We start from the raw sequence: 21,661 nt of genomic DNA, 5'->3' as shown, positions 1-21,661 counted from the left end.
GGGTGGAACAAGGGGATGGGTGAAATGCAGCGGGTAATTTCACCACACCGAGTGTGTGTGTGACTATCAGTGGTACTTTAACTTTATATACTGTAGGAGTTGACACAAAATACCATTGCAAATGTACCTTATGAAGTGTCCAATTAGTTATTTGGCATTCATGGGTTTGTTTCCTGTACATTTTAGGTTCATTGAAGAACTGCGTCAAACATTTACATATTCAATTACGGCTGTGAAAAATACAGTAATTAATCACAAAAAAACATCCCATGATGCATGTACAGTTGCAGATTAATCACATAATTGGTCTCTTTTTTGGGTTGATTTAAAGTATGTTCACAGTTCATTGACTGCGATTAATCAGGAGTAATCCAATTCAAAAATGGGATTATTCAGATTTTTTTTTAAAAAACAATCTTTTGACTGGACGTTCACATTCACCCACCACAATATTATTGTTTCTTTGCATCTCTCCCATATACTGTAGGACAGTGTTTTTCAACCTTTTTTGAGCCAAGGCACATTATTTGCGTTGAATAAATCCGGAGGCCCACCACCAGCAGAAAACATAAACTCAGTTGACAGTTAAAAGTCATTGTCCAAATTGTTGGATATGACTTTAAACCATAACCAAGCATGCATCACTATAGCTCTTGTCTCAATGTAGGTGTACTGTCACCACCTGTCACATCACACCCTGACTTAATTGGAGTTGTTTGCTGTTTTCCTGTGTGTAGTGTTTTAGTTGTCTTGCGCTCCTATTTTGGTGGCTTTTTCTCTTTTGTTGGTATTTTACTGTAGCAGTTTCATGTCTTATATTTCCCGCATCTACTTTGTTTTAGCAATCAAGAATATTTCAGTTGTTTTTATCCTTCCTTGTGGGGACATTGTTGATTGTCATGTCATGTTCGGATGTACATTGTGGACGCCGTCTTTGCTCCGCAGTAAGTCTTTGCTGTCGTCCAGCATTCTGTTTTTGTTTACTTTTTAGCCAGTTCAGTTTTACTTTCGTTCTGCATAGCCTTCCCTAAACTTCAATGCCTTTTCTTAAGGGCACTCACCTTTTGTTTATTTTTGGCTTAAGCATAAGACACCTTTTTACCTGCATTTACAAAGCAATTAGCTGATATGGAAGAGTATTACGGTTACTCTGCCGAGCTCTAGACAGCACCGACACTCAGCAACAACACATAATTTGCACACTATAAATACTGGTTTGCAAAAAATGTTGTTAACCCAAATATGTGAAATTAGATAATCTCCCACGGCACACCAGACAGTATCTCACGGCACACTAGTGTGCCGCGGCACAGTGGTTGAAAAACACTGCTGTAGAAGTTGACACAAAATACCATTGCAAGTGTACCTAATGAAGTGTCCATTTAGTTATTTGGCAAGCATGGGTTTGTTTCATGTACATTTTAGAGTCACTGACGAACTGCGTCAAAAATTTACATTTTCGATTACGGCTGTGAAAAATACAGTAATTAATCACAAAAAAGCATCACACTATGCATGTTCAGTTGCAGATTAATCACATAAGTGATCTCTTTGTTAGGTTAATTTAAATTATGTTCACAGTTAATTGACTGTGATTAATCAGGAGTAATCCAATTCAAAAATGTGATTCATCTGATTTTTCTTTAAATACATTCACATTCACCCACCACAATATTATATTGTTTCTTTGCATCTCTCCCATATACTGTAGGAGTTGACACAACATGCCATTGCAGGTGTACCTAAGAAGTGTCCATGTTGATACTTGGGACTTTTTTTTTTTTCCATTCACTTAAGCTGGAGCCTCTCCCAGCAATGTTACAGCAGCAAGCTCTACCAGCATGACGCAATAACATTCCCATGTACCTAATGTTATGTCCAGTCTATGTTTATCAAGGGTATTTTTTTATTTTATTTTATTTTTTCATTCCCCTTGCAAAATTAAATTCCCCTCCCCTTCTCGCGTGTCCATCCAACGCACTCCACTCTTAAAACTCCTCTTTTTTTCTTTTTTTTTTTTTCTAACTGAGCGGTTGAGGCTGAGTCTGGCGCGCTGGAGAGGAAGTCAAATCGTGCTGGACTGGATTGACGCGCCATGCTGTAGCTCGCTTTATCTCAAGAAGAAGAAGAAGAAGAAGAAGAAGAAGAAGAAGAAGAAGAAGAAGAAGAAAAAGAAGAAGAAGAAGGAGAAAACATGTCCACATGCGATGATGGCATTTTTGTTTTTGCTTAGGATTTCTACTTCTTTCATTTGAATTCCTGCAAGGCATGGCTTTCCTTTTTGCGTGCTTCTTTCTGTCTTGGTGAGTCGCAAACTCTGCTTTGGACTTTTTTTTTTCTTTTTTTCTTTTTTTACACACGACCTTATTTGTTTTTTTGTTTTTTTTTCATCAACTACGTTATGATTAGTAATATTTTTGCGCCCATGTGCTTTAGTTCCAGTGTGTGCAGTGTTTGGGGGAGTCAGCACAGTGAGAGCAGCATCTATTTGGACAACATCACGCGTATATTGGACAGATTACTGGACGGCTATGACAACAGGCTGCGACCTGGATTTGGAGGTATGTTTTAATCACATATACGCTTTGTATACACAGTTGCATATGCATACAAAGATTCTCGGAAAATATTCGTATTAGTGTTAAAGAGTGGAGTCTGAAAGTGCACACAATGTACAGTAGCAGTGCTACTGCTGTGCTCTATACAATGAAGTTAATGTAAGTACTAATATAGTGCAAAAACACTTTATTGACGTATAAAATACATGTTTGAGTTGAACATTTTGTATTTTATTTATTTATCCTTAATGTTTTAACAATATTTTACAGGTATTTGTGTATAAATAGGATTATTATTTAATGTGTCTATGTTTTCAAATGTGTATTACATTCATTAAATGTATTTATTTTAAAGGTTCATGTCAACATTGTAAACTTTTAAGTACCTATACATATATTTTTTTTGGCATATTCATGAATGAAGGGAGTTAGCCGAGCACATGACCCACTCCTAAGTCACAGAATGTAAAAAAAAAAAAAAAAACTATATTATTTGCAATTTTCTAATATATTTTTACATTATATTATCATTTTTTATTGAAGTGTCTGTGTTTGCTCCATAGGTCATGTCAGATAATATAAAAATAAATTATATTATTTATTTGTCTTTTAATGTTTAATTTTTTTTTACATTTTATGTTTTATTAAGGTTTTTGTCTCTTAAAAAAAAAACACTTATTTTTTTATATGTCCTGTTAAATAATAGAAAAATAAATAAAATGTTATTTTAACTTTTTAAATTTATTTTTACATATGATTAATTTCTATTGACATGTTTGTGCTCCAAACAAAAATAACAAAATACATGTTTTATTATTCGTATTTTTTTATTTTTGGTATTTATATTTAAAATTATTGGTATTTTTTTTATTAATGAAAACATAGTCAATACAAATACATATTTTGTTTATGTATACATTATTTAATTATATGTTATTTATATATTTAAATGCATTTTTTTTTTTTCAATTAATAAAAAAGAGAGGGTTTTTATGCAACATTAAAATGACAATCCAACTTATCCCGTGCTGTAGGTCCAGTCACAGAAGTCAAAACGGACATCTTTGTCACCAGCTTTGGACCTGTTTCAGATGTTGAGATGGTATGTAAACAAGCACCCACCAAGGTTAATTTGCTGCTTGTCATGCACATGCTGTGTGTCTGTGTGTGTCATTGTGCGTAGACATAAGAGCAAATGTGCACCATTTCTTTTTTTTCCCTGGTAACTCAAGTCCTGGCTCTCCCAGCCTTCATTATTACAGCATTTGGGCACGATGTCATTAGTGCAGCTTAGTCGGAGTTTAATCTGGCTGACAATCCCCCCCCTCCATGCCCCTGTCGTTGGAGAAGGAGAGATGTGGCTGATGTTGGGGACGGGATAGGCTGCATTATGGCTGCCCCTGACATGGGATAGGCCAGTGAACGAGTGCTATACGTCTGTTGAACGTGATGCTCTTCAAGGCTTTAGGCTTTTCATGTGCTTTCTAATGCCTGCTTGGACTCAAAGTGTGATGGTGGCGGATCTATTCAGAAAGGCATGGGGCAACGAGGCTGCCTGTTTGACCTCAAAGCGTCCAGGATTGACTCTTATTTAAGGCTGACTAGCTGGAAGCTTACAGTAATGGCGTACACTTTATTTACTGACGGAGACATCGCAATATGATTAAGTGCATTTGGGTTTTGAGGAAGTTTAAGGTGCCAACATATCAGAAACAGATATGTATGATGCAGTGTAATTCCAAAAAGGCAGCGTATTTGATTAAGTATCATATTATAGTATATTCTCGCAACTAATAAGGTATTTAGGGTTTTTTGGGGGGCAAGGAATCAAATTTGGTGACAGAAGTGGGATCAGCCAAACCCATCCTACAATAAACAATACAATAATTACTTGGAAAAAAAATCCAAAATACATTTATATTACAAGAACATGACATTATTGTGATATTTTCTTCCAATAAATTGTAATTAAAATATTATTAAACAATATATGTATATATATATATATATATATATATATATATATATATATATATATATATATATATATATATATATCTATATATATATATATATATATATACACAGTATATATACATACAATACCATACATGTTACTATTTAAAACAAATATAATGTTAATACAGCTTTTACAGTAGCAACTATCTTATTATATTGTATGACTACATCGCATAAAATAGTAGTATTAGTAGGTTTTTTAGTAGTCTTATTCAGGAGAGTTAGTCCAAGCATGTCGTTTTTTTGTGGGCGAAAACAACCAATTTTGGTGACACAAGTGAGATCAGCTAAATCCATCCTACAATAAACAATACGATTATTACTTGGAAAAAAAAAATCCTAAATACATTTATATTACAAGAACTTTACATTATTGTGATATTTTCTTCCAATAAATTGTAATTAAAATATTAATAAATAATATATATGTATATATATATTTTTGTTGTTGTTGTAAATTATATATATATATATATATATATATATATATATATATATATATATATATATATATATATATATATATATATATATATATATATATAATATATACCCACATATATATATATATATATATGTATATATATATATATACAGTATATATGCATATATATATATATATATATATATATATATATATATATATATATATATACACATATGTATACATATATATATATATATATATATATATATACACATATACACATATACATATATATATAAATATATATACACATACACACATATACATATATATATATATATATATATATATATATATATATATATATATATATATATATATATATATATATATATATATATATATATATATATATATATATATATATATATATACACATATACAGTCGCAATCAAAAGTTTACATACACTTGTAAAGAACATAATGTCATGGCTGTCTTGAGTTTCCAATAATTTCTACAACTCTTATTATTTTGTGATAGAGTGATTGGAGCACATACTTGTTGGTCACAAAAAACATTCATGAAGTTTGGTTCTTTAATTAGTTTATTATGGGTCTACTGAAAATGTGACCAAATCTGCTGGGTCAAAAGTATACATACTGTACAGCAATGTTAATATTTGGTTACATGTCCCTTGGCAAGATTCACTGCAATAAGGCACTTTTGGTAGCCATCCACAAGCTTCTTGCAAGCTTCTGGTTGAATGTTTGACCACTCCTCTTGACAAAATTGGTGCAGTTCAGCTAAATATGTTGGTTTTCTGACATGGACTTGTTTCTTCAGCATTGTCCACATGTTTAAGTCAGGACTTCAGGAAGGCCATTCTAAAACCTCAATTCTAGCATCAGACATCACATGGACAAAGATAGGGAAAGTTCTGTGGTCAGATGAAACAAAAAATTAGCTTTTTGGCCACAATACCCAGCAATATGTTTGGAGGAGAAAAGGTGAGGCCTTTCCTACCGTCAAGCATGGTGGTGGTAGTATTATGCTCTGGGCCTGTTTTGCTGCCAATGGAACTGGTGCTTTACAGAGAGTAAATGGGACAATGAAAAAGGAGGATTACCTCCAAATTCTTTAGGACAACCTAAAATCATCAGCCCGGAGGTTGGGTCTTGGGCGCAGTTGGGTGTTCCAACAGGACAATGACCCCAAACACATATCAAAAGTGGTAAAGGAATGGCTAAATCAGGCTAAATTAAGGTTTTAGAATGGCCTTCCCAAAGTCCTGACTTAAACGTGTGGACAATGCTGAAGAAACAAGTCCATGTCAGAAAACCAACACATTTAGCTGAACTGCACCAACTTTTGACCACGACTGTCTATAGCATATGTACGGTAGTTCTTCTGTGGGGGAAAACAACCAATTTTGGTGACAGAAGTGGGATTAGTCAAACCCTTCCTACAATAAACAATACAATTATTACTCCCCAAAATCCTAATTATATATATATATTATATATTCATGTTTGTGATATTTTCTAATATTACAGTAATAAATATTAATATATTTTAATACAATAAAAAATGTAATTCAATACATGTTATTTTATTTTATTGAAATGCAGCTTTTGTACAGATTGTTCATGCTTATAACTTATAATAAGTGCAACAAATAAAGTAATGCTAGTAGTAGTATTTTGGGGGGAAAAGAATAAACTTTGGTGACAAAAATAGGATCAGTCCTCCCCTCACTACAATAAACACTGCACATATTACACTTTTACACATAATACAAAATTAAACTTAACATTAAAATTAAACTACCGATATAGTTTATACTTATACATAAATAATAAATAATGTTTGTGTGTATATGCGTAATGTTTTGTGGACAGAGGTTCGTAAAGCATTGTTGACTATGGAAGAATAGTACAGTGTAAAAATGAAGATGAATAAATGTCACAGGCTGCCAACACACTACTCAGCAGGTACTTCACATGCCCGTCTCTGCAGGTTAGCAGCATCATAGAGGTAGTAGTAAATAAATAGTATATCAATTTTATTCCAGGAATACACCATGGACGTGTTCTTCCGCCAAACATGGATTGACGAACGCTTGAAATTCGAAGGCCCCATAGAAATCCTGCGGCTCAACAACCTCATGGTCAGCAAGATCTGGACGCCGGACACATTTTTCCGCAACGGCAAGAGGTCGATCTCTCACAACATGACCACCCCCAACAAGCTGTTTCGCATCATGCAGAACGGAACCATCCTCTACACCATGAGGTAACACAGCCAAGACCAGAATAGAGTGTCGGTTAGAGCCTTGGAAAGCTAATCAAACAAAAAAAAAAAGCGTCCAAAGAGGATGCACAGACATGCGTAAAGCCATTCCAAAATAAGATATGTGCCATCTGATTGTGAGGAAAGACACCTTTGGAAGCCGATTCAAACAAACTGCTTTGTTCCAAAAAACAGATATGCTGGATGATAAAGTTTCCCCAGAGAGACGGCAGGGCACAAGCACATATTTCTGGAAAATAATTGGAACATCTTAATCTTCTTCATAAACCAATAACAAACTGCAAACGGCATCTGCTTTGGAATGGGAGCTATCAAAAAGTGCATTTAAACAAAGATGGATGTTTCAAAATCCAGATTATATTCCCCCAATTATGTGACTGCAGAATTATTGACTGTGGCTCTGTGATGCACATATCTGCAAATCTAAGTCTAAGTCTAAATCTACTGCAGGATTTACAGTTAAACAGGAAAACAATGGTCGACAATGCCAGCCGAGTAAAGACTTCAACACAGAAGCTAACATACAGTATGAGAATCAATAAATAAAGGATTTAGCCATACTTAGGATGACATTTCTCTCTTCTCTGGATTTTTGGGGTTGCCGCTTGTTTGGATTTAAAGGATATATTAACTGATTGACTGCTACTATTTTCACCCGCTCCAAGGATAACATATAACCCAAAATTCTCCCAAGTTTAGAGGCGGCCTCATTTTTGGATTCAAATTTTGTAGTAATTCAGCATTAAGATGTCCACAAACACTGGCGTTTTCCTGGCATCATGTTTCCCCCGATGTTTGGGGCTGTCACTTGGTTGGATTCACTTCATGACTGCGATTTTCAACAGCTCCCAGCGTTTTCGTGGGACTGCATTTCTCCTGATTTTCCACTTGTTTGGATTTAAAGCCTTAAAGCATGTATTAAAGGACCTGTAGCGTCCAGATGACCAAAATTTTACTAACACGTTTTTGATATGCATATTTTTCTGTCAGTCATTTCCTATAATATCAATTAGATTTTGAGTAATTGATAGATAACTAACTGTACTTGGCCCCCCAAACCCCCCCTTTTCATAACCAGACCCAATATGCTGCCTCCTATTGGTGTGACGTCATCTACAGAACTGGAGCCCATTTCCCCACATAGACAGTGTAGATAAACTCCTAAAACAATATTATTTTGATCACTTAATTGCATGTTTTTGTCACCCATGGTCCATTATTATTTTAAAACTGATATGGTTAACATTATGAACACAAAATAAACATCTTGAATAAATCATCAGTAGAAGAGGACGCAAAATAAAATACTCGCTTGGTCTGTTCCATCTTGTCAATTTGATTGGAGAGGTCCAGACTTTCCTCATATTCTCATCATTTACAAATGTTCTTTAGTTTTATTGCTACAATCTGTTACAATGCATCTGGCAGACATATTTCAAATCCTTGACAATATTAGTGTGATTTGGCATGAAGATGCTACCAAAAAACAAACTATACAATATGAAATTGCCTAAAGTCTTCTGTAGATGACATCAGAAGGCTGATGCAAGCCTGCCCACATTTTGGAGCTAAAAGTGGGCGTTCCAAAATGTGCTAGAAACCCGTTAGAAAACAAGCCTAAAATCCCTACTGTGTCTATTTTACAAGGAGACATCATTTTGAGGTCTAATGTTGTCAGCATTAGTGGGGCCCTTTAACTGATTCAACGCTTGTTTTACCCTCACCAACTGCTGGTGGACTACCAATGTCCCATTTCCTCAATATTTCCTCAGATGTTGGTAGTTGGCACTTGTTGGGATTAAAAGTGTGCGTTACCCACTACTACACAACTATTTGTATTAACTCCTGGCTTTCGTCTGTGATACAATTTCTCCTGATTTCTGGGGTTGCCACTTGTTTGGATACAAAGCATTAATTAATCAATTCACCGTCACCAGTTTCACCCACTCTCAGCTTTCTCCCAAGATACCGCTTCTCCCCAAATGGTCTTCATTTTTGGGGTTGCTAATATTTTCAGAAACCAGGAACTAAATCACAATCAGAATAGTTATAATAGATTAAGAGCTGCAGTGTATAACCGAAGCGTATGAGACTGCATGAGGCCATTAAATAACATATTCTCCAACTGTGACGATCCTCATTTAAAACTGCACTCATGGCTTCCGCAGGAACAATGCATCAAATATGAATAAAAAAAACACACTTCTCACAACTGTTCTCCATTCTGACAGATTAACTATAAATGCCGAGTGTCCCATGCGCCTGATGAACTTCCCAATGGACGGACACGCATGCCCACTCAAGTTTGGGAGCTGTGAGTTTTTGTTGTTATTTGTTTGTTGTGAAGGGTCTGTGACAGATGGTGCCCCTCTCAAATGATCAACGTGCCACCGACTGACTAACTGGCTGACAAGACGCCATTCATAGATGTCACTTTGACACAGGCAGCTCATTTGGGAAGCAAGTCTGCAGTCAATCAGTCAGGAAGTTTTTCATTAGCAAAGAATGTAATTCACATCCAGTCTTTCAGATTTCAGTAGAAATATCATGCTTCTACTTTAAAAGCGCTTAAATCAATCGCTGTCCAAGGCTTAATAGTCTGTGGCATTCATTCTCCGCAGATGCCTACCCTGTCAGCGAGATCATGTACACGTGGAAGAAAGGTCCTCTGTCTTCCGTTGAGGTCCCTCAAGAGTCTTCCAGTCTCTTGCAATATGACCTCATTGGGCAAAGAGTGTCCAGCGAAAGGCTGAAGTCTAACACAGGTGAGCTCAGGTCCTCAATGACAAGCAGTCACTATTAAAGGGTTAGGATTGTAAGGTTAGGTCTTTCTAGGGAAGTTTTAAGGCACTACTTTATACAAGTTCTACCGCTGGAGCTCTCCATTGTACAAATCTTAGGGTGACTTATGTCCAAACCAATGTAAATGCATGAAAGGTACCAACATGTCCCACGACTCCTACTCTTACTGCTACTACTGTTACACCTACAGGAAGTGACTGTATAAGACAAACTCTGTATTGAGGACTGTCAGAACTGCAGTTATAAGGTCTATATCCCCCTTCAATCTACATTGTTCTCTTTTTTTGTGATAAACAGCGCCAAAAAAGTGTATGGAACCCTGTGAAAAGTTGCTGTATGTGTGAAAGGGTAATTCAACAATGCCAGGACAGGACAATACTGAATACTGCTACCCTGTTGTGTTAAAAACAATTCTCACTTTTTGGCAGGGAGTACATTATTCACACACATATAATATATATATATATACATATACACACATATACACACACACATATATATATATATATATATATATATATATATATATATATATATATATATATATATATATATATATATATATATATATATATATATATATATATATATATATATATATATCTTAATAAGGTTATCCAAAAAATAGTGCTCGATACCGTAGTAGAGCGCAATATATGTATGTGTGGGAAAAAAAATCACAAGACTACTTCATCTCTACAGGCCTGTTTCATGAGGGGGGTTCCCTCAATCATCAGGATCATCTCCTGATGATTGAGGGAACCCCCTCATGAAACAGGCCTGTAGAGATGAAGTAGTCTTGTGATTTTTTTTCCCCACACATACATATATATATATATATATATATATATATATATATATATATATTTATATATACATACCAGTGGTGTGCAATCAGGGCCAGCAAGGCCTTCTCTGCTGGCCTAACATAACCAAAAATCATGATCATAATTAAAGATAAAAGTATTTTTTAATTTACCTTCCCTAAATATCTAAAAGTATTCATTTTCTCTTCATGTCATATTAAGCTCTTTCCAGCACTGTTGTTTTTAGGTTGTAGAGTTTTTATCCAATCATAATTCATCTAGCTTATGTTGCCATGCTGTGCGATATCTGCCGGAGGCCTTCAGAATCAACAATGCTGGCGTCCGTGCACTGTACGTGAACGGACACAATCATTTGACAGACAGTTGCGATAGCCAATCAGATCACAAACGTTGTCAGTAAGTCCTTCGAGCTGACCTAAGGCAGATATATAGTGATGTTTTGAGCTAGGTAACCCTCAAACTCCATTACCCAGCATGCCACAGTAGTGAAGAGCATGCACAGTAGGCCTGTTTAGGTTGTTTAATGTAAACAAGCCGGCAACTGGATGTTTTTAATGAGCACGCTGTTGAGTAAACTTTAAGAACTCAGCCAACACGCCTCGTCTGCATCTTTTATGATTAGACAAGACAACACATATATTTGCAAGGCCATTTTTGCAAGGATATTTAAAGAGAAACTACATCTTGTGAGACGAAGCTCGCTCAGTTGTCCCGGCAATGAAATGTGAGATCAGATATTTTATTTCTTTATTTTTTCACGTTTAACATGTTTTTTGCAATTTTAATTTTGACAGTACCACATAATATATGTTTTAATTGCTGATGCGGGTTTATACAGCGATCCTGCAAAATAGCTGCCTAGAAGCCACATATATATATATATATATATATATATATATATATATATATATATATATATATATATATATTCATATATGATGCTGTTTCATGAGCTCTTTTCATACAGAGATCCTGCAAAAATGCTGCCTAGAAGCCACATATATATATATATATATATATATATATATATATATATATATATATATATATATATATATATATATATATATATATATATATGTGTATGTAATATATAAATATATATATATATATGTAATATATATATATATATATGTATATATATATATATATATATATGTGTATGTATATATATATATATATATAAATATATATATATATACATATATATATATGTGTATATAAAAATGCTGCCTAGAAGCCACATATATATATATATATATATATATATATATATATATATATATATATATATATATATATATATATATGTGGCTTCTAGGCAGCATTTTAATATACACATATATATATATGTATATATATATATATATATTTTTAATATATATGCACACATATATATATATATATATATATATATATATATATATATATATATATATATATATATATATATATATATATATATATATATATATATATACATATATATATATGTGGCTTCTAGGCAGCATTTTTGCAGGATCTCTGTATGAAAAGAGCTCATGAAACAGCATCATATATGAATATATATATATATATATATATATATATATATATATATATATATATATATATATATATATGTGGCTTCTAGGCAGCATTTTTGCAGGATCTCTGTATTTAAACCAATATGTAAACAAGCGAACAGTCCGAGATCAGTGTATATAATGAATTATTTCATAAAACTTAAGACTAATGCGACAGACTTGGGACAACTACATCCAAAGGTACACTTACCCAGTCAACTTTCACATGCACTGTTATTTTTTGGAACGTCACGATACAACTTTTTCCACTACAGATACAATACAGATATCGGAATATGTACATACTTTTATTGTTTTGTTGTGTGGCATGCTAGAACAGGCTTGTTCAAGTAAAATTAGTCAAACGAGACAGAAGTCCAAACAAACACGCTCAACCCTCAGAGGTATGAATGGGTGCTAAATCCTCAGAAAAACATCTGTATACATTTTTTGTATAAAAAAACACAAACTTTTTTTTATTAAGCATCTGAAAAGGACTTACACTATCTTTAAGTCTTTAAATTTTTTATTTTTTTACCTTGGGGCCACAATATGTCATTAAATTAAGATTATGAACATAATAGGTCAGGTTGAATAATGCAGACAAGTTTTTGTTACTAGATACTTTCAAACACACTTCTGCCTTGGAGACTTTGCATCTGTAAGTAATATGCAAGTATGATTATTTGATACTTGTTAATATTGACAAATGTGTTTTAGACTCCAATATTGTTCCGTTAAGGACACTTATTACGTATGTCTAGCTTGTGTGCTATTGTGTGCTTAGCTGTTGTGTAGCTGCTAGCTCCTAGTAGCTTATAACCTACCTTTTGTAAATGACTTCACTAAAGTACAATTAAAAAAAACAAACTTTGTGTGCTTATTGGAGGACATTTCGATGTTAATGGGTAAACACGCTGCAGGACTGTTTGTATCGGAGCGCTTATGTGAGAGATTTTAGATGCAAGCCAATACAATCCGATACTTGCTTTCTTTGCTTATATCGAACCTATATCTGATATCAATAATGGATTGGGAAACCCCTTGTTAATTGATTCCAATTGCAGCCATGTAGAGATTGTACTTATTTTGGGTAAGTCTTCAACCCGGAGTTTAAGAGGCTAATCAAACATGTTGCATCAATCCATGAATATGTTCAGCAGAAACAACTGATGCATTCTCTCTCAGGGGAATACGTCATCATGACCGTCCATTTCCATCTCCAAAGGAAAATGGGATTTTTCCTCATCCAGACCTACATTCCCTGTATCATGACGGTCATCTTGGCACAAGTCTCCTTCTGGATTAACAAGGAATCCGTCCCGGCTCGGACAGTTTTCGGTAAGAAACTTCATTTCAGTTGTTGTTGTTTTCAATGTTATCAAAGTTTTGCTCAAAGTTGTTATCGCTTTTGCCATCTCCCATAAGTTTTTTTTTCTTAAAGCATCCAAAAGTCAAATGGAAAAAAAAAACAAAAAGAATGAATCCATCGATTTCAACACCCACAGTTTGACCCTGATGCGAGTGTAACTCTGTAAACTTTAAGCAGCAATACTCTCCTCCATTTCTCAGCACATTTAAACCCATTTGGTTCCCAAATGAAAACCTAGCTCATGCAAACAAAGACAGACTGATTTTTGTAACCTTTCTTCATTATCTCTATTCCTCCTCCACAGTGGTTGCGCTGAATTAATTGGGAATAAATGTCCTTTTTTGAAATTGCTCATGCAAAAAAAAAAAAAAGGGCTGAGAGGGGGAGGAGGATGTTTATACTTGGCCCGCTTATGAGCGCTCACAGGTTCCGCTCGCTCACATTACATTACGCTACACTTGCCACCGAGCTCTAGCCTCAGGAGCGGAGATGAAACCGAAGGAAGGCTGAGGAATAAAGACGACAGAGACAAAGCAAAGGGAGAAGGGTGTGGAAATGTTCCTATCCTATTTTAATCCCAGTCCCCCTCATGTTAAATCTCAGCTGGAACTGTAGGTGATGGTTGCTCTGGTGTTTGGGAGGAAGCCAGGGCTACAATGAGCTTGCATCGCCATCATCATATTCTTCAGGAGGTTTTGGACAACATGCTGTCAAAAAGGAGAGCTGTAGAAACCAATGATTACCTAATTTGGTTCTAGGACTGATGGCAATTAGGCTATGGGGCTGAGGTTTGTACAGATAGATGCCCCACTCTAAACTTTTTGCTGGTTCAATGTCTGATGATTCGACTGCAAGGTTTATAGTCGAATCAGACTCAAATCAGACTAAATTGTTCGTTGGTTTGCTAAATTTAGTTGTGTTGAGCAGTTGATGCTGTTTCATGAGCTCTTTTCATACAGAGATCCTGCAAAAATGCTGCCTAGAAGCCATATATATATATATATATATATATATATATATATATATATATATATATATATATATATATATATATATATATATATAAATGCTGCCTAGAAGCCACATATATATATATATATATATATATGTATATAAAAATGCTGCCTAGAAGCCACATATATATATATATATATATATATATATATATATATATATATATATATATATATATATATATATTAGAGATGCGCGGTTTGCGGGCACAACCGCGGAGTCCGCGGATTATCCGCGGATCGGGCGGATGAAATTAAAAAAAATTAGATTTTATCCGCGGGTCGGGTCGGGCGGTTGAAAAAAAAGAAAAAAAGATTTTAAATAGATTCAGGCGGGTGGCAGTTAAACCAATTCGGAAATATATATACATAGTTAAATGTTGTTACCCACATACGAAAAACGAGCAGGCACCTGCAGCATATGCCACAACAGAAGAAAAAAAAGAAAAAGAGATGGACACTTTTACGGAGCGGAGAAGGGACGCCTCGCCGGGGTCCGGGACCGAGGCCCCTTCCCCCGAGAGGGCCCCACCGGGAGCCGTAGCTGAGGCGATCCGCGAGAAGGGCCCGACGCACGTCCAGGGTCACCACCACGCCCACCGCACCGACAACCCGCCTCGTCCGCCTTCGCCGCGGCCGGCGTCACGCGCAGCAGGTAAGCAGCTTACCTGCCCGCCACCCCCGTGGCCGGGGGCTCGTAACAGGGGTCACTCCGCGCGCTCCGCCCGCGCAGCTTACCTGCCCGCCACCCTCGTTGCCGGGGGCGCGTAACAGGGGTCACTCCGCGCGCAGTGCGCTCACGAAAGGGGTGGGGCTCACCCTGGTTGATATAGACAAGGAGTGTGTAACAACCCACCTGCCGAATCAACTAGCCCTGAAAATGGATGGCGCTGGAGCGTCGGGACCATACCCGGCCGTCGCCGGCAGCGAGACGCGCTTGGAGGTGCGCTCAGCGCGGCTCCCATATGATTGCGCACTGGTGTGCGTCTGGGCCGTGACAGCGTGGCACGCGAATGTCTGTGCTGCATTGGATCAGTCTCCTTTCTTTAACAGGCAAAAGCTTTATAACCTCACTAATGCCTTGCATCGTCTGTATTAGATATATAACAACGGGCGGGTGCGGGCGGATGCGGTTCTGATCAAATGTTAGGTCGGGTGGATGGCGGATGGTTGACGACTTTCTGATGCGGTTGCGGATGAAATAATTGCCTATCCGCGCATCTCTAATATATATATATATATATATATATATATATATATATATATATATATATATATATATATATATATATATATATATATATACCGTATATATATGTGTGTGTATATAAAAATGCTGCCTAGAAGCCATCGAATCAGACTCAAATCAGACTCCTCTGAATATTTTAAGACACCTCTACTGGCTAGCGCGCGACTCGAAGTGGCAAGCGTTTACAACAGGGGAGTCCAAAGTGTGACCAGGGGGCCATTTACGGCCTGGAGCTAATTTTTTTAATGGCCCGCGGCACATTCTAAAAATACTATAATAAAAACAAAAACAAAAATTTAAAAAAGTGGAATAAAAGAGAAGGCTGTTTTTTTCTTTAAAGCTGTTATTGCTCAAAAATAATAACGAATATATAATGTTGTATATTTTGTGTGTTTAACATTTAAAAAACAACGTTTTCTTTGACAAAAATGGCATAAAACAAACAAACACTAAAAAAACATGAACAAATAATTATAACTTATAATCGACTGATATATCTGAAGTTGATCTAGAGACTTTAATGTTGAAAGTAAAAAAATATATATATATATATCACTTATTTTTTAACATTTTTATGAGTTGGGCCCTTTTTTGAATACCCAATAATTTTAGTTGGTCTTAAAAAAAGAAATAAAAACAACTTTAATTGCTCAAAAATAATTATTATTTTTAAATCAATGTTAAGTTATGAATTATTGACCTATTTGAGGCTCCATCAAATATTCCACTTTGAAAAAATAGTTTGTGTTTTTGCCATAAAAAACAGGGTTTTGACAAAAAAGGGCATAAATCATTAAAAACAAAAAAAAAGCTTTGTAACATCAGATACACCTGAATTTGATCTAAAGAGTTAAGTGTTGGATAAAAAAATAAAAATAATAATTGACTTATTTTTAACATTTTTATAACTGAGACCCTTCCTTGTCTCCGGGAACAAACTTCAGGGGAGCCCTTAAGGTTTAAAAAAAATATATATATCTATATATTGTATTGGTTTTGAAAATCAAAAATATCAGTGGGTGGCCCTCAGTGGAAAAAGTTAGAACACCCCACACCACAACTAAATAGGGACAGACTTCTCCCTTCACTATTAGTCTTATTTTGAAAACCAGCGTTCTCTGCAATGGGAATTTAGTTACAAATAGCCCCAAAAATCGCTCTCTTCAACAAAACCCAAGAGTCAATGCAATGATCTGTCATACCGTAATAGTTCACCAAATGGCTCATCATAGATGAAAACACAAATAATGTGTTTTAAAGCAGTGTTACTGTCTCTGTGAGCAAGGCGCTGTGATACTAAAAGTAGTTCCTCTGTGTTAGCTCTTACAATAACAATGTCGCTAAAGCTTGGTTAATATGCAGGTCACGGTATCTAAATGCAGCGCTGTCGATGTTTTTTTCTTTTAAATGGTTTTAGAAGCAAAATAGATGACTGCCCATTACCTGCATTGTGAGCTGCCTCTTCCTAGCAGTGTTTTGCTATTTAAAAAGCACAGAAAAGAGAAAGGTGTGTGTGTGTGTTAAAGTTAAAAGTTAAAGTTAAAGTACCAATGATTGTCACACACACTAGGTGTGGTGAAATCTGTCCTCTGCATTTGACCCATCCCCTTGTTCACCCCCTGGGAGGTGAGGGGAGCAGTGGGCAGCAGCGGTGCCGTGCCCGGGAATCATTTTTGGTGATTTAACCCCCAATTCCAACCCTTGATGCTGAGTGCCAAGCAGGGAGGTAATGGGTCCCATTTTTATAGTCTTTGGTATGACTCGGCCTGGGTTTGAACTCACAACCTACCGATCTCAGGGCGGACACTCTATCCACTAGGCCACTGAGTAGGTCCACTAGGCCACTGAGTAGGTGTGTTAGTCTCATATCAGGATTGTGGTTGATGGGAAACATTCCCCCAAAATATTGCAGTTCCATTTTAACCAAGTTTTTACTCCTTTTCCAATAAGTCACAACCAAAGGCTTAAGAATTGACAAACTACTCTATGCATCAGTTAGGCTTGAATAGCTTAACACTGCAGTAATTCAGTGGTCGGTAATTTCTCGCTATATGTGTCCAGGTTGTTTCTGTTGTTTGACCAGTTGTGTAGTTGTGTTGTGGTTAGTTTGAGGGTTCTGCTGGCCCCTTATGGGACTTCTTACATAAAAGTTGTTAAGGTAGGAGGCCACGGGGAAGACCCAGGACACGTTGGGAAGACTATCTCTCCCGGCTGGCCTGGGAACGCCTCGGGATCCCCCGGGAGGAGCTGGACAAAGTGGCTGGGGAGAGGGAAGTCTGGGCTTCCCTGCTTAGGCTACGGCCCCCGCGACCGACCTCGGATAAGCGGAAGAAGATGGATGGATGGATGGATTCCTAGAGCAGTGATTTTCAACCACTGTGCCGCGGCACACTGGTGTGCCGTGATTTATTGCCTGGTGTGCCGTGGGAAATTATGCAACTTCACCTAATTGGTCCAAAAAATATTTTTTGCAAATCAATAGTCATAACAATGTGCCGTTGTCTAGTGCCTGTGCTGTGTAGAGCTTGTCAGGGTAACCATGTAATACTCCATATCAGTAGGTGGCAGCAGGTAGTTCATTGCTTTGTAGAAGTCGGAACGCGTCGAGGATGGTTTGTCGTGATCCCAATAGGCAGAGCACAGTGGGAGACAGCGTGCAGGTAAAAAGGTATGTAACGCTTAAACCAAAAATCAACAAAAGGCAAGTCCTGCTAGGAAAAGGCACTGAAGCATAGGGATGGCTATGTAAAACAAAAGTAAAACTGAACTGGCTACAAAGTCAACAAAAACAGAATGCTGGACGACAGCAAAAACTTACAGCGTGTGGAGCAAAGACGGCGTCCACAAAGCACATCCCGTACATGACATGACAATCAACAATGTCCCCACAAAGAAGGATAGCGTACGCACAACTTAAATTGTCTTGATTGCGAAAACAAAGCAGGGGCGAGCAACAGCGCTCAAAGGAAGGCGTGAAGCTGCTACAGGAGAACACCAACAAAACAGGAAGGGTCACCAAAATAACAGCACAAGACAGGAACTAAAGCAATACACACAGGAAACAACAACAAACTCAAAATAAGGCACGACAACCTGGTGGAGTTTAATTTTTTAACCTTTTCTGCTGGTGGTGTGCCTCCGTATTTTTTTTATGAAAAAAATGTGCCTTGGCTCCAAAAAGGTTGAAAAACACTGTCCTAGAGGCTGAGCTGTACAGTAATTTAGTTTATTTGTGGTCCAAAGTTCCCAGCAGTCCAACATTGAGCTCTGATGCCAAAGTTCCTTCAGACAGTTGATGGCTTTTGGTTAGACTAAGCCCTCCATTTGTGTGTGCACTGGTGGGAGGTGCATTTTAGAGATGGAGTAGACTCGAAGCTATATAACATGAACAAAGTACATTAAGGCCAACTGTATATTATGGACTGCATCGTCAACATCCACGCTAAAAGCTTAAAGTCCCTTGAGCAAAAGTCTCCCAGACTTAATTGAGTGTATTCTAATTTGTACCTTGAGTTTTTTTTCCTCTTACAAAAGCCCATAAACGCCTCAAGCATTTCATTTCTGTCCCTTCTTTATAACATCAGCCCCCTCTGTCGCCCCCTCATTTCCTTTCTTTCTCCTGCCTCTCACTGCTACCCTGGCAGCCCCTTCTTCCATCCCTGTCAGCGTGCTTAAGCTTCAGACAGTCAGCATTGCTCGTCAGAAGCGGGTGTACTTGTTTTTTTTTTTTTTAAGGTTTCCTAACCAAAAGGGACATTATTATGTCACATTAGGTCCCTTCTAATTTCCTGTGCTACTAATGAAATGGGCACAGCCCGAATTTGGAGAAAGTCGAGGCAGCAGTTTCTTATTACTTTTTTGTCCTGCCGACTGTCATGATGAAACTCAATTAGGAATCTCATTTGCTAACAGTTCCCAAAAAGGGATGTTCAAAGTCAGCATTCTAGTTGTCCAACCGAGAATACTCCTACTGCTACTGCTGCTGTAAATAAATAATATAAATACATCATTTGAAAAAGACTTACACTTTACGAACGCCTCTTTTCGCTATTTTTTCTGTTTGCGAACGTTTAAATCGTGCCAAATATGCCTTTGTGTGTCGGCGTAGGAATGCTCCATTGATTTATTCATTCATTCATTTATTTTGCATGCCGCTTGAAGCCATCAGGGGCTGACATTACTTTGATGACATCACTTCCTGTACAGAAGGCCGCGACCATTTCGAAGAGCTTCGACGGCGAGCGGCATTTTTAACTTGCTTATTTCCACAAATGCCGTAACTTGCGTTGGTCGGACTTTGTGTGATCAGGAACACTTTGAATGTGTCCAGACTTAATTGTAATGACACTGCAAATAATGCCACAGCGAACCTTTATGACAGCAAAGGAGAAGGCACTACCCGGACATAAGCCAATTAAAAATCCTATTAGTTTGTGTTAACGTTAGCAGTGACTATGTGAAGTCACTGATTGTCTTTCACTCTGTTCAACATTGCCACATACTTCGCAGATGCAAGGGAAGTTATTTTAATTTTTCAGTTTTTAATTGTGGCAACATGGTGGTTAACGTTTTGGAGCTCACCAATGAGACTTTTGTGTGCGTGTCCGTGTTGAGATATAAGCTTGCTGTAACGTTGTTGTGTTGTTTGCATAAAAAATAGATTGTTGAGCTATTACCCCCTTGTTATGTTGATATATATATATATATATATATATGGAGCAGCACGGTGGAAGAGGGGTTAGTGCATCTGCCTCACAATACGAAGGTCCTGAGTAGTCTTGGGTTCAATCCCGGGCTCGGGATCTTTCTGTGTGGAGTTTGCATGTTCTCCCTGTGACTGCATGGGTTCCCTCCGGGTACTCCGGCTTCCTCCCACCTCCAAAAACATGCACCTGGGGATAGGTTGATTGACAACACTAAATTGGCCCTAGTGTGTGAATGTGAGTGTGAATGTTGTCTGTCTATCTGTGTTGGCCCTGCGATGAGGTGGCGACTTGTCCAGGGTGTACCCCGCCTTCCGCCCGATTGTAGCTGAGATAGGCTCCAGCGACCCCAAAGGGAATAAGCGGTAGAAAATGGATGCATGGATATATATATATATATATATACAATTAAAAAAAATATCCTTCTCACCCCGGTGGGGTGGTATCTGTGTCATCCTCAAGCTCGGGTCCTCTACCAGAGGCCTGGGAGTTTGAGGGTTCTGTGCAGTATCTTGGCTGTTCCTAGGACTGCACTCTTCTGGACTGAGGCTTCAGATGTTGTTCCTGGGATCTGTTGAAGCCATTTTCACCCAGTTTGGGTTTTACTGCCCCAAGCGCCCCCACTACCACGGGGACCACGCTAGCCTTGACCTTACTCATCCGTTCCAGCTGCTCACTCAACCCTTGGTACTTCTCAAGTAGTGTTCCTTCTTCCTGATGTTGGCGTCAGCTGGGATTGCCCCATCTATCACCACCACCCTTTTCTGCTCTTTGTCCACCACCTACCATACTCAACACAAGTGTCGGCGCCTTGC

The 21,661-nt window shown here is 37.2% G+C and overlaps 1 protein-coding gene across 1 annotated transcript in view; it reads left to right on the top strand.

Moving 5' to 3' along the window:
• Positions 1-2,016: 2,016 nt before the first annotated feature.
• gabra6b (gamma-aminobutyric acid type A receptor subunit alpha6b) overlaps positions 2,017-21,661 on the top strand; it is a 78,924-nt gene continuing 59,279 nt past the window's right edge. Inside the window, exons 1-7 of the mRNA XM_061962525.1 lie at positions 2,017-2,303; positions 2,437-2,561; positions 3,593-3,660; positions 7,077-7,297; positions 9,547-9,629; positions 9,937-10,080; positions 13,698-13,850. Of these exons, the coding sequence (XP_061818509.1) occupies positions 2,269-2,303; positions 2,437-2,561; positions 3,593-3,660; positions 7,077-7,297; positions 9,547-9,629; positions 9,937-10,080; positions 13,698-13,850 (829 nt within the window). The 5' untranslated portion in view covers positions 2,017-2,268. The remainder of the gene's footprint in view (positions 2,304-2,436; positions 2,562-3,592; positions 3,661-7,076; positions 7,298-9,546; positions 9,630-9,936; positions 10,081-13,697; positions 13,851-21,661) is intronic.

This window comes from Nerophis lumbriciformis, linkage group LG09 (genome assembly GCF_033978685.3).
Source record: "Nerophis lumbriciformis linkage group LG09, RoL_Nlum_v2.1, whole genome shotgun sequence".
NCBI classification, from domain to species: Eukaryota; Metazoa; Chordata; class Actinopteri; order Syngnathiformes; family Syngnathidae; genus Nerophis; species Nerophis lumbriciformis.
The sequence above is the reverse complement of the archived record's forward strand: the minus strand, read 5'-3'. Positions and strand labels throughout refer to the sequence as shown.